Source organism: Leptodactylus fuscus, chromosome 1 (genome assembly GCF_031893055.1).
Source record: "Leptodactylus fuscus isolate aLepFus1 chromosome 1, aLepFus1.hap2, whole genome shotgun sequence".
NCBI classification, from domain to species: Eukaryota; Metazoa; Chordata; class Amphibia; order Anura; family Leptodactylidae; genus Leptodactylus; species Leptodactylus fuscus.
Genome location: NC_134265.1, coordinates 326,694,596 through 326,711,839, shown reverse-complemented (window position 1 = coordinate 326,711,839; position 17,244 = coordinate 326,694,596). Strand labels below are relative to the sequence as shown.

The following is a 17,244-nucleotide window of genomic DNA, read 5'->3' as shown; positions in this document are numbered from 1 at the left end:
ATATATATATATATATATATATATATATATATATATATATATATATATATTTACAATTTATGACAACTTTATGGAAAGATTTTTGCACTTATTCCTACAAAGGCAATAACCAAGGGATGATACTGGAGGCAAAAGCCGAGTAACACTGGGCTAGTATAGAAGTGTAACACAGTAGTGGTATGGCGGTATGTTATATCTCAGTATACTCTTGCCCTTGGTTAATTACCAGTGTGCTGAGTAAAGACTGGAACAATGATGGATGACATACCCGGAGCCACTAGAACTTAATATAAGAGGCAAAGCAGAAGTAAAAGAGTATAAATATACATCAATATAATATACAGATACAATAGGAGAAATGAACACATCATATTATATGAAAGAATACAATATATATATAGGGTTATATGATAGAGGGAGAGAAGCTGAGCTCTGTGATATATAGGGTTATATGATAGAGGAGAGAAGCTGAGCTCTGTGATATATAGGGTTATATGATAGAGGAGAGAAGCTGAGCTCTGTAATATATAGGGTTATATGATAGAGGAGAGAAGCTGAGCTCTGTGATATATAGGGTTATATGATAGAGGAGAGAAGCTGAGCTCTGTAGTATATAGGATTATATGATAGAAGAAAGAAGCTGAGCTCTGTGATATATAGGGTTATATGATAGAGGGAGAGAAGCTGAGCTCTGTGATATATAGGGTTATATGATAGAGGAGAGAAGCTGAGCTCTGTGATATATAGGGTTATATGATAGAGGAGAGAAGCTGAGCTCTGTAATATATAGGGTTATATGATAGAGGAGAGAAGCTGAGCTGTGATATATAGGGTTATATGATAGAGGAGAGAAGCTGAGCTCTGTAGTATATAGGATTATATGATAGAAGAAAGAAGCTGAGCTCTGTCATATATAGGGTTATATGATAGAGGAGAGAAGCTGAGCTCTGTGATATATAGGGTTATATGATAGAGGAGAGAAGCTGAGCTGTGATATATAGGGTTATATGATAGAGGAGAGAAGCTGAGCTCTGTAGTATATAGCATTATATGATAGAAGAGAGAAGCTGAGCTCTGTGATATATAGGGTTATATGATAGAGGAGAGAAGCTGAGCTGTGATATATAGGGTTATATGATAGAGGAGAGAAGCTGAGCTCTGTGATATATAGGGTTATATGATAGAGGAGAGAAGCTGAGCTGTGTTATATAGGGTTATATGATAGAGGAGAGAAGCTGAGCTCTGTGATATATAGGGTTATATGATAGAGGAGAGAAGCTGAGCTCTGTGATATATAGGCAGGGCCGCCATCAGGAATTTTGGGGCCCCATAGAGCCTAAGTGTCTGCCCCCCCCCCCCCGCCATTTTAAAACTACCTTTTAAAACCCATATAGGGTTATATGATAGAGGAGAGAAGCTGAGCTCTGTAGTATATAGGATTATATGATAGAAGAAAGAAGCTGAGCTCTGTCATATATAGGGTTATATGATAGAGGAGAGAAGCTGAGCTCTGTGATATATAGGGTTATATGATAGAGGGAGAGAAGCTGAGCTCTGTAGTATATAGCATTATATGATAGAAGAGAGAAGCTGAGCTCTGTGATATATAGGGTTATATGATAGAGGAGAGAAGCTGAGCTGTGATATATAGGGTTATATGATAGAGGAGAGAAGCTGAGCTCTGTAGTATATAGCATTATATGATAGAAGAGAGAAGCTGAGCTCTGTGATATATAGGGTTATATGATAGAGGAGAGAAGCTGAGCTGTGATATATAGGGTTATATGATAGAGGAGAGAAGCTGAGCTCTGTGATATATAGGGTTATATGATAGAGGAGAGAAGCTGAGCTGTGTTATATAGGGTTATATGATAGAGGAGAGAAGCTGAGCTCTGTGATATATAGGGTTATATGATAGAGGAGAGAAGCTGAGCTCTGTGATATATAGGCAGGGCCGCCATCAGGAATTTTGGGGCCCCATAGAGCCTAAGTGTCTGCCCCCCCCCCCCCCCGCCATTTTAAAACTACCTTATTTTGCGACATACCAATTCTGTATTACATTTCCCTTTATTTAGCAGCATTACAAGGCTTAATCAGATTCTATTTGCAGGTAAAATCTGCTACGTGTGACAGCGCCTATAGAGAGCCAGCACCATCTATAAGAGCCCTCTTAATAAATCCTCAGGGCTTATTCACATTGCGTTTTTGGCCTCCCTTGCCGGGATATGTTGGTAACCAGTCAGAATCAGCTGTCAACTTATCCCTGCACGAAGAACTGGCCATTAAAAAAAAGGGGGGGGGCCTGCAGTTCTCCGTGCAGGGATAAGTGGGGAGCTGATTGTGACTGGTTACCAACGTATCCCGGCAAGGGAGGCCAAAAACACAATGTGAACACTCCTTTAAAGTGAAAGTCCCACCCCCAAACAGGCTGCTAGGCTAGTACATCATTATTAATACAAAGCACTCATACCTTTGGAGGTCTTGTGTGCTTTGTAGTTCTCCAGCTAAAAACTTAAATATTATATATTATTGCCCCAGTTCCCTCTCCACAGTGCCGCACACCCGATGCCCCAACAATCCCCCCTCCCCCCATCCACCTTCTAACATCTTTCCATTGCCCCCTGTACCCATACCTCCCAACTTTTGAAGAACCAAAAGAGGGACAAAATATGCGGCGCACTTTGCCCACTGTTATGTTGACTCCGCCCATTCTCATTAATTTTTCATGTGCCCGCACACAGTATAATCCTCCTACAGTCACCCGTACATTATATGTCCCCCCTCTATCTCTCCCCCAGCTTCAGATACACCCTTCATCTGCCCCCAGTTTCATGTCCCCCTTCCATCTCTGCCCCCAGTTTCATGTCCCCTCCATCTCTGTCCCCAGTTTCATGTCCCCCATCTCTACCCCGATTCATGCCCCCCATCTCTGCCCCCAGATTCATGTCCCTCCATCTCTGCCCCCAGATTCATGTCCCTCCATCTCTGCCCCCAGATTCATGTCCCCTCCATCTCTGCCCCCAGATTCATGTCCCCTCCATCTCTGCCCCCAGATTCATGTCCCCTCCATTTCTGCCCCCAGATTCATGTCCCCTCCATCTCTGCCCCAGATTCATGTCCCCTCCATCTCTGCCCCCATATTCATGTCCCCTCCATCACTGCCCCCATATTCATGTCCCCTCCATCTCTGCCCCCATATTCATGTCCCCTCCATCTCTGCCCCCATATTCATGTCCCCTCCATCTTTGCTCCCATATTCATGTCCCCTCCATCTCTGCCCCCATATTCATGTCCCCTCCATCTCTGCCCCCATATTCATGTCCCCTCCATCTCTGCCCCCAGATTCATGTCCCTCCATCTCTGCCCCCAGTGTCATGTCCCTCCATCTCTGCCCCCAGATTCATGTCCCCTCCATCTCTGCTCCCAGTGTCATGCCGTCCTCTCCATCTCTGCCCCCAGATTCATGTCTCCACATCTTTGCCCCCAGATTCATGTCCCCACATCTCTGCTCCCAGTGTCATGTCACCCCATCTCTGCCCCCAGTGTCATGCCGTCCTCTCCATCTCTGCCCCCAGTGTCATGCCGTCCTCTCCATCTCTGCCCCCAGTGTCATGCCGTCCTCTCCATCTCTGCCCCCAGTGTCATGCCGTCCTCTCCTTCATCTGCCCCCAGTGTCATGCCGTCCTCTCCTTCATCTGCCCCCAGTTTCACGTTCCACCTCAGCGTACACGACATTACACTTACCTTCTCCTTTGTTCCCTCGCAGCTCTCTGCGCGCCTCTCTCTCACTGGCGCACAGTTGTAGACGCGATGTGACATCATCACATCGCGTCTACAAGCCAGTAGCAGCGGCGGCGGCGAAGCAAGGAGCTGACACAGGTCAGCTCTTCGCTTCAGCCGCATATGTGTCAGCGAGAGAGGCGCGCAGCGGTGAAGCTGTGTCAGCTCCTTGCTTCAGCCGCGATGTCTTCAACTCAGATCTGCGTCCTCTGGATGCAGATCTGAGTTGAAATAGGACATACAATGACTGCTACGGGCGCCAGTACACGGTGGCGGGCCAAAACCGGGCCCCCCCCCCATTTTTCAATTTGACCGGGCCCCTGACGCCAGTAGCAGTAGTACTGGCCTATCGGCGGCCCTGTATATAGGTATATATGATAGAGGGAGAGAAGCTGAGCTCTGTGATATATAGGGTTATATGATAGAGGAGAGAAGCTGAGCTCTGTGATATATAGGATTATATGATAGAGGAGAGAAGCTGAGCTCTGTGATATATAGGATTATATCATAGAGGAGAGAAGCTGAGCTCTGTGATATATAGGATTATATGATAGAGGAGAGAAGCTGAGCTCTGTGATATATAGGATTATATGATAGAGGAGAGAAGCTGAGCTCTGTGATATATAGGATTATATGATAGAGGAGAGAAGCTGAGCTCTGTGATATATAGGATTATATGATAGAGGAGAGAAGCTGAGCTCTGTGATATATAGGATTATATGATAGAGGAGAGAAGCTGAGCTCTGTGATATATAGGATTATATGATAGAGGAGAGAAGCTGAGCTCTGTGATATATAGGGTTATATGATAGAGGAGAGAAGCTGAGCTCTGTGATATATAGGGTTATATGATAGAGGAGAGAAGCTGAGTTCTGTGATATATAGGGTTATATGATAGAGGAGAGAAGCTGAGCTCTGTGATATATAGGTTATATGATGGAGGAGAGAAGCTGAGCTCTGTGATATATTGGGTTATATGATAGAGGAGAGAAGCTGAGCTATGTGATATATAGGGTTATATGATAGAGGAGAGAAGCTGAGCTCTGTGATATATAGGGTTATATGATAGAGGAGAGAAGCTAAGCTCTGTGATATATAGGGTTATATGATAGAGGAGAGAAGCTGAGCTCTGTGATATATAGGGTTATATGATAGAGGAGAGAAGCTGAGCTCTGTGATATATAGGATTATATGATAGAGGAGAGAAGCTGAGCTTGGAGTAAGGGCTCGTTCACACGGAGTAAACGTGCCGCGCATTGTGGCGCGTTTACGGCGCGTGTACGCCGCGTTTTTTTATGGTGCGCGATTACGCCGCATTAACGCCACGTAACGCGGCGTTAACGCGGCGTAATCGCACACCGTAAAAAAACGCGGCGTACACGCGCCGTAAACGCGCGGCACGTTTACTCCGTGTGAACGAGCCCTAAAGGGATTGACCAGAATTCGAAGCAAAAAAAAAAAAAAAAAAAAAGTAAAGTACATACTCACCTATCCTCAGCACTCCATTATCTGCTCTCCATCCAGAATCCATTGTGTTCCAGGACTCAATGTGGCGGAAGCTGTTTGAGGGATCGGTGACTAATCTCCTCTTTCGACACCAGAAGCAAGTTTTATGCTTTATAATATCTGACATATGATTCTCTGAAGTGACCCCCTCCCTATTTTCTCAGCATTACACACACAAATCCGCACCAAGGGTGTCCAACTCATTTTCACTGAGGGCCGCATCAGCCTTATAATTGTCTTTAAAGGGCTGTATGACTGTAGTTAGATGTAGTTACATTTCTAGCCCGCTGAAGACAACCATAACAGTGCTCCTCTATAAGTTATTCTATTACCTGCGAGGGGTAATATTACTTTAATAGTGCCCCAATAGTGGCCCCACATCACTGCTCAGCAACTACAATAGTCCAGTTCAGAGCACGGGGGGATGCAGCTCCTCACAGGTGGCATCAGGGGTACGGGTGAAATTTGTAGGCCACGGCTGTGTGACTTTGCACTCACTGTCTGCACCCGATCTGCTTGCCAGCGCTGCGTCCTTAGGAACTCTGATCTACCGCCTGGCAGATGTGGCTCTACCAGCAGGCCACAATACACGAGGTTGCAGGCTAGATTTGGCCCATGGGCCGTACACCCTACACACGCAAGTATAAGACTATAAGTTGGGTCTCATATTGTATTGGATGTGCCCATGTTTAATTTACTACATTTTCTGGCCAAAATTTTCTTCAAAAATCATATTGGACAACCAAAGCAATGACTATTAACCCTTTGTAGTAAATGATGGGATACAAATACAACTCTTACCCAAGACTGGGGATCTCTTCTTCAACAACCAGGTCAGAAAGAATAAAATGATGCTTGGCTATCAGGAACCGATTTATCACAGATTCCCTAACCTGACAACAAGAAACATAAAAATGAGACGTCACTTATAGAAAACACCGAAGTGCGTGCTACAAATACATCACCCAAGGCTCCCTTTGCCTTGTGTCACACATGGCAAAATGGGGGTCAATCACTGTTATTTTTCCAAAATTCAAATATCATGTGTTACGTAGCAGTGGAGAGCTTCACGATTCATCCAGATGTGTTACATGACAATTTCAGCTCTGCTGCATCACCCTGCGTGCGCGCTCATTTACTAGACAGTAATTACCTTGTGGAGATATTTGGCCACCATAATCCTATGCGTATCTAAATGTGTTTCTGCCGTGCTCACATCCTGGTCCCGTAATTTCTTCTCATATTCCTAAAATATTACAGAAAAAGGAAAATGAAACCTGATACCAAAAAAACAACATAAAAAAATAAATCCACATTTTCTGACCATATTTTTATGCTTTGGTTACTTCTTATGTTCTGTAGCAGTCAGTTTGCAGTTAGGGTTGGATTGGTCCATCAGATTATTCAAGATTCTGACAACTATGAGGTCCCACCACAAGAGGGCACACTAGTGCTAGATCAAGTAACTTATTTATTAAGCATACCTATATAGCGCCATAATATTCCGCAGCGCTTTACAGACATTGACAGTCACTGTCCCATATAGGCCTCACAATCTACATTCCCTATCAGTATGTCTTATTTGAAGTTGCCAATAGGGCGTATACCTTGTTGTTGGGTTGCATAATTTAGGCCTACAAGTTTGACCACCCGTGCCGGAAGAAGACGTGTGAAGAGAACATTCCTGAAGAAGATGGAGGTGGCGCTGGAGAGTTTTCTCGCAGCATTGGGGATGCTCCCAGTGCTGTTTGAGCGCTGGGGCCCGCCCTCAGTGCTGTGAGACTCAATTTGACTCAACAACTCATTTGCATACTGACGAAAACCGGGATTTCTTTGGAATGGTGGCGCAGAGAAGACATCAAAAGGTAGGAGAATAATAGCCTTCCTTAAGGCTATTCCCATGTGTCAACGAGAAAAAAATGTGTTTTAATGGTAGAATCCCTTTAACATTGAGGTCTATGGAAGGCGGATGCAAACGGGTTACAGATAATAACCTGTTTGTGTCTGTTTTGCAATCCAGTTTTCCCTCTGCACACGCTCAGAATGAAGAAGGGGGAAAACAAAAGGAATTGTCAAAAATGGACACAGTCAGTTTTTTTGACAGACACCCATTGACCAATATATCTAAAAAGACAGATTCGGGTAGCCACTGGACCAAACTATTGTTTCTTTTTGGCAGCGGATAGATATCAGGCGCAAGTGTGAACCTAGAGTAAGCCTAATAATAGGTTCTGTAGGGGGGTTTCTTTACAGCAGTTACCTCATTTCCATCACTGTCAAAACATATAGTATTACAATAGAAGTTAACACCTCTAAAGACATAACCTCTGACCCATCATTGCATCTAATATTGACAAAAGATGATGTCACAGCTTATCTACTCCCCCTCCTGCACAGAACATTGGGACCTTAATAAAATATCCTATCAGTCTCTGATATCTTCTATATCTATCATCAGAGGTGCCATGACTGACAAATTATACAATGCCGATAAGAGTTAAAAGATATGATGCTATATATTATATGACCTCTGATCGGGTCTACCATATGAAACAAATGACCTTATACATCACATGGTCAGTCTACGCAAAGATAACACCATGGTTTAAAGGGGAACATAATTGAATATTTTTTACCACAAATATCTTGTCTGGAATTTCTCGCTCCTTTATGGGCACCATGCTGTAGTTTCGGAATTCTGCCACTTCCTGGTTCCGGAGCTGTAGAAGACGGAAGCGCTTTGACCTCCTGAGGTCTTCATCTGACACAAAGTCAAACTCTTTCTGCAACTGTTCAAGTCTGAAGAACTCCGGGATGTAAGTATCCCCGCTGTTTGCAATCTACAATGTGTACAAAATGTGCACCAAAATAAGGAAACAAATCTACAGGTAACAGTCCCCCCTTATAAGTAATAGTATCCTAAACATCTACCCTACAGGAAAAAGCCCCCCTATAGGTAACAGTATCCTAATCATCTACCCTACAGGTAATTGTACCCCCATAGGTAATAGTATCCCCCCCTACATACACATACATAGGTAATTGAGTCCTATTACCCTCAGACAGGTAATAGTCCCTAAATAGGTAATAGTATCCTAATTATTATCATCCCTACAGGTAAATGTCTCCCCCATAGGCAATACTATTCTAATTGTCCCTACGTAATAGTGTCCCCCCCCCCACACACACACACACACATAGGTAATAGTGTCCTAGCAACCCCCCCTTTACAGGTAATAGCCCCTATACGTAACAGTATCCTAATTATTTCCCCCTACAGGCAATAGTCCCCCCACAGGTAATAGTATCCTAATTATTATCATCCCTACAGGCAATACTATCTTAATTATGCCTTCAATTTATAGTCCCCCATACGCAATAGTGTTTCCCCCACATTGGTAATAGTGTCCTAATTACCCCCCTTCCTTACAGGTAATAGTCCCCCTGTAGGTAATAGTATTCTAATTATCCACCCCCTTTAGGATATAGCACTCACATAGGTAACAGTATCTTAATTATCCCACCCTACAGGTAATAGTCCCCCAATAGTGATGGCTATAAAGTGCTGGGGACGTTCTGGCCAAATGGAGGCCTGGTTCACTATTAAGGCGGCCCTAGGCCACGGGCCTTGTGTTTGACACCAGTGCAGTAGACAAATTCTGAAATGACGTCCTGTATCTCACCGTTATTACTTGCATAAGAGCTGCATTGTTCGGATCATTGGGATCAAGCTTGGATTCTGCAGCCCACTTGGCCAGCTTCTTCATGTCAGTCAGCCCAGAAGCTCCAATACAAGACACGGCATCCATGTTGTTTAAGGCCCTGTTATTGAAATATATTACTGTTATAATAAAGGACACAGAAGAAGCCTATACGTAACCTCCAGACCTCTGAGGATAATCCAATTTTCTTAATTATTGTAAGTACAAGTCATCAATTCCATCAATTATTTAGCTATAATTAGTGATGAGCGAGTAGTATTCAACCGAATACCTCGCCGGCATAGGAAACACTTCGAATATCGATGCATTTAACTCCTTGGTGTTTGGTCGATTACACACATACCTATGCCGGCGAGGTATTCGATCGAATACTACTCACTCGTCACTAGCTATAATAATCCACATATTTAAACAGCAGACTGCCACCACTAGAGGGAGCTTCCTGCGATCTGTATAAATCTATATGCAATAAGCTCCCCCTTGTGGCAGTGGCAGACAGTCAGAATTTCATTATTTGTGACTCTTAGGCTCTCTATAAGAGTCTTTTCATAATGTGGCTTGTCTGAATGGTTAATGTATACATGGGAAAAGCTCCCTGACGTGAGCTTGTGAAGAGTTCCTCCAGTTTGGGGGCACATGATCTGGAACGTATTACAATATCTATTAAAAATTACAATAAGAGATACGGACTTGTAAGGCGCAGACTTACCTCTGAACATTTTGCTGTGAAAGAGGGGGAACCAGTGGCACCCCATTCTCCCCCACTGCCCAGGATACACAGTACGCAACTTTTCCGGATGTCATCAAAGCCACCTTATTACTCCCATCAGCCTCAAAGGAGAAGGGAACATCTACAAAATATAAGAGGGGATGAATTAAAATGCATGGCCTTGGTCACCCTGTGACGTGTACTCCCATCCTCAGCCAATCCACCAGGAAGATGATGGGGATTATCTGCCAAGGGTGCAAGTCTTATTAAGGAATTGGAGCAGGGGACAATAAAGGGACTTACATACTCTTACACTAGTAATGAAGTGATTCTGGAATTATGTGCAGACATGGGTTGCCTGCCATGGGACACCCTGTAAGAAGTAACAGATGCATAATATGAAAGTAAAAACGAGTCCTATTCCTAAAAACCTATCAAATTAACTCATTATGAGCCAAACCCCAGGCTTCAATATGGTCCTAATCCGTGGATCCATTAGTAGGATTGGACATATGGTCCTTCTCAGGATGATCACGATCAAAAACCATTACTAAAGCCACAGATTCCTAAGGAACATATATGTATATTCCATTGTCTGAGCCTCCAAAAATGTAGAAATTGCTAGCAGACCTGCAGCTGTCTCCGGGATGAGGCGTTTGGACATGGGCTCCTCTATATACTGCTGGGTGTGACAGATGATCTGTTGATGATCTGGTGATCTCCAGCCCATCATTTACCCCTATACATTTCTCTTATCATGTCAGTATGGTTCCCAGTAAGTAACAATTCATACAGCGCAGTGGTGTCTGATTTATCTCTTCCTGTATTTCACGCTTGTGTAATGGAGATAAATGACGGTGTCCGACCCCTGACCCTTGTAGATGGATCAACTGCATCTGCAAGTCTGGGAGAGATTTTGGGCTTTTTTCCTAAAATTATCCGTCAAAGTATGAATTTAAAGGGGCGTACAAGTCAACCAGAAAACTTGTACCCACGCAAACAGGAGACAGATCAGAAAGACATGTATACTATGCATCAACTGGACCGTTAACACCCATTGTTACCTAACTAGTGCTTGGAATCTATCACAATTTCTGTGGGGTTTTTGTCCACCCCCCTCCCTCCTTTTTTTTTTTTTTTTTTTTTTTTTTTAGGACTAACCACATATTCTCAATTGTATTGAGATCTTGGGAGTGGCCATGGACTCAGAATTTCAATGTTTTGCCTAAGAACCTGAAAAATTGTTACCATACCCTTATTCTCCTCTTCCTATTGAGAACACATGCACACTTGGCAGTTCCGAGCATGCACATGTAAGGAAGGAGGGTCAAGAGAGGCAAATTTTTGGCTAATCTAAAGTTTATCGCCATTCTTAGATCCTGTCTTAAAGAGTCACCAAAAATGGCCTATTTTTTTTAACCGAGTTTTTATGTGAAACATATTTTTGTAAGAATTTTTGATAAATATTATTTTTCACACTCTATATTCTACAATTTTACAATTTTAATTCTGGTATCGAAACCTATTAATAGATTCTAAAGGGGTTTTCTTTGCAGCAATCACCTCATTTCCATCACTGTCAAAGCACACAGTATTACAATAGAAGATAACACCTCTATAAGAACAGTTTAGAATATGATAGTGATATATTTCATTATATGCCATAAGCACATTAAAAAATTGGCGATACGTCTCTTGTATAAAGATATGACTGAGTACAGGATTGTAGTTGGCGAAGCATTAGCCCCTCAGGCTCAGGCTCACGGAGACCACCATGGCATTTAGACACATGGCTTAGGGCAATGGCCTGGGTAAAGAAAACCCTATGAGTCACAGATGGATAAAGAACAATAAAAAGTATGAAGTTATTATAAAGAGTATAAAGTTGTTGGAAGCTATTATTGGTCCAGACTTTGCCAATTTCGATGATGATATTTATTCCATAAAACAGGTTCTTGGCTGTCACTGTTCCGTTGCCAGCGCTATCATATATCTGTCCAGACAATAGCAGATCACCAGACACATAACAATGAGGTTTCCATCTGATCCAGTCATTATTGTACGGATGGGATTAATGTTATGTCAGAGAAAGACCCAGAACCATATTTACATGTAATGTAGTCCATCCTGAGGAACGCAAAACTGATTTTTTTTTCCCCCCTTGCTAACCCAAAAAAACATATGTACAATGCATTTTTATGTTGGTCTTTGAAAGCATTTCTTAGACTTATAGATACAGGATTGTAAGCAGACATCTAGATTGTATTGCAACACTTAGAAACTTGCCCAGTTATGGTTCATGTTGGCCAAAAAGCCGCTATAAAGATCAGCCTCAGATGATGCGTTTAGGCCACAAGAAGGAGGACCCGAGTTCTTATGAAATCTGCAGCATGTGAATATAACCAGGGTATCTCTGTAGAGCCTCTAACCATTCTTATAATATGGACCCTTTCACACAGTCATAATAGGGCCACATTTTAGTGTCTGTATCACAGGAACATGCAGAACCCCCAATGGTTCTACCAAACTTAGGTCACCAAAAACTTAACATGTGGCCATTTTACTGCCAGATGAAAAGAGCCTACGGGGTTTAGCCAAACAAGTTTGGGCCCCGTCTCTATGGACCCCATCGCTGCAACTTGGTTTGCCTCTATGTTAGCTATGCACTTGTCTACACAGATGGTATATGCATCCTACCATCTCATTCGGTGAAGGACAAAGACAAATATGGCTTACCCAAACCTCAGAGACTAGAATGACTTCAATAATGTCATCAACAAAAAGTGGGCTAGATTCACCGAAAAAAACCTGGCGGGCGCACCATCCCTTGTGGATGGAATGATTGAAAGCTGATACTTGAAATATGGCAACGGTTTATTGAAGGACAAATTCGAGAGTAGATAATGTGTTTCGGGGCCTTTGGGCTACAAAGTCCACCCCTTCATCAGATCTTGTTCAAATCAAAGTCCAAAATCAGATCTATGGAACTAATAATAATGTCATGATATACAACATATAATATTCTCTTACCGCTGCCAACTCCTTCATGATCATACATGATCCTCTGGTTACTGCTAAACTCAATCTCCTCCACTGGGGCTCTGCCAGTTAATGCCGTGGTCTCGGGGATGGGAATATAAACCTCAGTCAGCAGAATGCTACCACCATGTCCCACTGTTTCATAGATCTAAAAGAAAAGATCATGTACCTTATGAACATATTGTAACAATTCCAAACAATATCAAGGTTGGATGTATTGAAAGACTAGTCATCATTTTGGCAAGAAACTGTTCTTCAAATTCAAAATAACCTAAGCTGTATCTTAGGCCATTGACATCAAGTCTATGTAGTCAACTATAGATGTGGGACTGTTGACTGGCCGCCCACTAGTATGTATGGAAGGTGCACGTATGGTTTGTGTTAGAGATGGCTGAACTTCTGAAGATTCTTTTAGTTTTGGGTTCAGATGGTTCGGCCCAAAGAACCAGCTCAGTCATATTTAGTTTTTGTGAGTTTATGGTCACCAGTACCTGTAGCTTTATACTCTCCGGCCAGTTAAAAATCTGTAAATTGAAAATCTGTCCAAGATGGACTCTGAAGTCTGACCCCAATCGGTTTGTCACCGTTCTGGACACTTCTTTGTTGTTGAAAAGTATCTTGATGAACAATGAGTGTTTCTGTAGATCTTCACGTCTCAGTACTTCCACCCTGTAATGGACAAAAAATTAACGTAAGGATTCTCAGGGCGCTACAACTGTTTGTTAAAATTCCAATATCCTTTTTTTCCCTCCCACATAGTTAACACCCATATTGAAGGTACATGGATTTCTATAAATCCAAGCAGGAAGAGAAGCTAGCTTCTTCCTCCATCAGCAACATCACAACTGGTCTCCAAACACAAGATGGCTCAGGGTCACCTGATGGATGAATACAATTGGTCACGGATACCAGATAACGTTTCCTAATCTTTTAAACTTTATTCTGTCATGCATATCTCTGTGTGATATAAAAGATGGAAGGAGAGGATGATTTTCCTAACTGATCAGAAAGAAATAATTGGACTCTCTGGGTGACTGAATGACACAGAGAGCGTCCTCAGGAATGCCAACATGGCTGATGGTAGCTGCTTGACCACTACCTCTTGGCTGGAGACATCCAATAATAATACCAATAGAAATTATTTACTTGGCTCTAGTTCCTTTCTCAATTTAAAGTTTTCCCAAAGTCTTGATATCAACACCACCATAAATAAGACTTTTGAGAATGAATGATCTGTTACTCATAGCTCAAGTATCTACATGAAAGACCAAATAAGTCTAAAACTAAGTTTTACCGTAATGTAAAATGTATCGGCAGCTTATGTTACCTTGGACACATGTTGTTGGGGGTGATGGCTCCAGAAAGACTGAATTCAGGATGCAGAATGGGTTCTCCAGGTCTTCTACGGATGTTAGCTGCCTTATCACGAACCTGTACTTCTATCTCATGTCTGTCCACCAAAGTAGGAGGAAAAGGTTTGGTGGGTTCTTCTCCAACATGTCCACCATCTGCCTCATCATCATCTTCCACGCCTTCCTTTTTCTTTTTACTCTTCATTTTCTAGGTACATGTTAAATAAAAATATAAGATCAAAGAAAACAATTGCACTCTATACATATAACCTTATAAGGTCCATAGTCCATAATACTGTTCTGTAGAACCCCCAAACATCAGGACACAAAGAGATTGGTGTCCCTACAATTAATACAAAGTGACCATTAATCCTTGGTCCAGAAAAGGTTGGGCACCCCTCCGACAATCATCTTGCATACCTGTGCCCTCCTCCATGCCTTCCATTGCTGAAGATCATGTTTGTATTGCTTCAGATTCTTCTCATACTCCTCCGTATGCTCTTCCATCAGTTCGTGTATTTCGGCTTGAATTTCATCTTCATACGCTTCCTCATCAACTCTCCTATTAACTTCCTCCCTAAGGACAAAAGACGATTTTAGTATCTGGATTTCATGTACATTTTACAACATTCCTATACAACCAAGTGTCTTTTTCATTCATTGCTCGTTCCACATGTTCTGCACATGTTTGGGTCATGGTTTTTAATATGAAGATCTGAGACGACCATCTTGGCAGATCAAAATACTTAAAATTCTGATGTTGGCAATGTCTTTAAAAGATGTTTTAAAGACCATTTTCTATATGCAATCTATATAAATATGACACCCTGTACTCTGCTCAAGCCTTGTACATCTAGATGACAATGGTGGAAGATTTATTCCACTGCAGTGGCCGCACAGTATGGAAACTTTGGCTCAAGCATCATGATCTGCTCAACACATGGAGAAGCTGCGATACAAAAGGATGGATGAAAAGCATGGATGTGGCATCCATGGACATTTCTGTTCTTGAGTGTGGAAGCCTTTTCCACTAGTTTGACCACAAAACCTCTTCATCTGGCAAGATGTCTAATGAAGGTGAGTCCGAAACACGTTACAATGACACTTTACCAACCATACAACTTGCATTTCCAACCTCGAAAGGTCAGATTATTGCCAGAGAATAGACTGGCCATTGTGAACAATTGTTTGCATATCATTTTCAAGTAGTGGCAAAAATCTGCCATTGTGGCCGACATTTATGTTATGTGTAGGGTTGAGCCGATCTTGAGATTTCAAGATCGTTTTTAAAATCCGATTTTCGATCATTTTCCAGCCGATCGTGAAATTTGCTCAATCGCTGATCGGGATCCGATCTTCCCCGATCATATTAATGATATATACAAGAATAGGGTTGAGCCGATCTTGAGATAACCTCCGACCTTGATCCTGCTGGAAAAGATCGGGATCGGAATTCCAATCGCGATCGTGAAATTTACTCGATTGCCGATCTTTTCCGATTCTGATCGCTCAACCCTAGTTATGTGGTTTGGCTACATAGTTCATACTTCCCAATCGCTTGTGGGGGACCGATGGGTGACTTAGGCAGTCCCTTTCTTGTGTCTAAGCACCTATAAGTCAAAGACACTTGGCCATGGTGAGTAACTAAACAGCTTAGATCGGGGGTATCTCCAATCCCACCCACTGCGACAGTGGACACCAGCATAGCTCTTATGCCCACACCATTTCTTGGGCGTAACTTTGTATCCAATTTGCGGCAAGCCATCGCTAAAATGGATGCACATTATGTAAAAATGCAGGAAAGGGTTACGAAAGGAACTGGGTAAGGCACCGAGGACCTAAATTCATTCATGCTTTTAGCTCACAGGACAGAGCTGCTTACTCTTAGATTATTGTAAGTAGCTCCAATGTCGAAGCCCAGACATGGCCAAGCCCACAATCAGCATTGAGCAAAATTCCAACACACGGACACATTGTGACAAAAGAACATGTGGGCAGTATACGCACATTGAGCTATTTGAACATATTTTAAGCATTAGATTACAGTCTTCACAATGGCTTCCAGATCATCTGCATGTCTCCTATATGGTAACTCTAGTTGTCATCACATACATTACTCTTAGGACACATGCTTCATTCCATCAATAAAAAAAACATAAAAATTCATCTTGTCTGGAGCCAGATCCGGGTCACATGTCACCACTACATACTTTCGCAAGTAGAGTTTCACTGGGGTGTTGGTGAACTTCTGAAAATCGCGCAGGGACTTGATCTCTTTCCAAACTTTGATGAGGGACTTGAGAAGAATTCGGTCTCTTTCTTGTTCTGTATCTCGATATTTCCTGGTTTGCCTGGAATTTCAAAAACAGAAGTTTTCCACAATTGTAGGTGCAAACTAACAAAATATTTCATGAACAAATTCTTATGGACGATTTGCCTTCACTAGTCCAAGAGGGGGTTTCCAGGAGAGCTCATCAATATTGGACCAGAGGAGATGTGGTACCCGGGACCCTTCCAGATCAGCTGCCGTGAGCTCTGCTTCCACTTCACAGGCCAATCATGTCACATTCATTTGGCACATGACCTGTTTGTAGCTCAGCCCCAGTTGAGTGAATAGGGCTGAGTTGGAATACCAAGGACAACCTCTAACCAATGCCAGTAAAGAGGCAGCAGCGCTCACCGCATTGGTACAGGTTCCAGGTATTTGACCTAGAAATAGGTTATCAATATTACAATCCAAAACCCCTTTCATTTGGAAGGCTCCATTATGACTCCTTAAAGGAAAAGCATCAGCAAAAGACATTGTTTAAGGTTAATATAACATATTTTCTTAAGTTTGTTGATGCTTTTTTCTCCAATTTTCCATGTTACTATCTATATATAATATCTACAATTCTTTTTATGTGTCATTATTTAAGATTTTGCTTTTATGGGAAACATATAAGTTATTTAATTTATTGGGGTTTTCGGAGCTTAACGTTTCAGGAGCTACTCTTAATATAGGACATCAATTGAAGATGGGTGGGGTTTGTTTGTTATTATACTATTAAAGAGAACCTGTCACATCGATTTTGGACACTAAACCACCGACAGGTCCTTATGGACCGGTGGTTTATAGTCCCAGATGTTGTAAAGC

General features: G+C 42.3%; 1 protein-coding gene across 2 annotated transcripts in view; it reads right to left on the bottom strand.

The window, feature by feature from the left end:
- The window catches only part of CC2D2A (coiled-coil and C2 domain containing 2A), a 67,126-nt gene that overhangs the window by 26,784 nt on the left and 23,098 nt on the right, over positions 1-17,244 (bottom strand). The window contains exons 13-23 of one of the 2 annotated variants that reach the window (XM_075260316.1): positions 16,319-16,459; positions 14,529-14,685; positions 14,084-14,316; positions 13,248-13,425; positions 12,748-12,904; positions 9,718-9,859; positions 8,970-9,108; positions 7,923-8,126; positions 6,440-6,532; positions 6,088-6,179; positions 269-283 (exon numbers count right to left, since the gene is read on the bottom strand). In XM_075260316.1, the coding sequence (XP_075116417.1) occupies positions 269-283; positions 6,088-6,179; positions 6,440-6,532; positions 7,923-8,126; positions 8,970-9,108; positions 9,718-9,859; positions 12,748-12,904; positions 13,248-13,425; positions 14,084-14,316; positions 14,529-14,685; positions 16,319-16,459 (1,551 nt within the window). The remainder of the gene's footprint in view (positions 1-268; positions 284-6,087; positions 6,180-6,439; positions 6,533-7,922; positions 8,127-8,969; positions 9,109-9,717; positions 9,860-12,747; positions 12,905-13,247; positions 13,426-14,083; positions 14,317-14,528; positions 14,686-16,318; positions 16,460-17,244) is intronic. The other variant, XM_075260324.1, reaches the window with a different exon arrangement.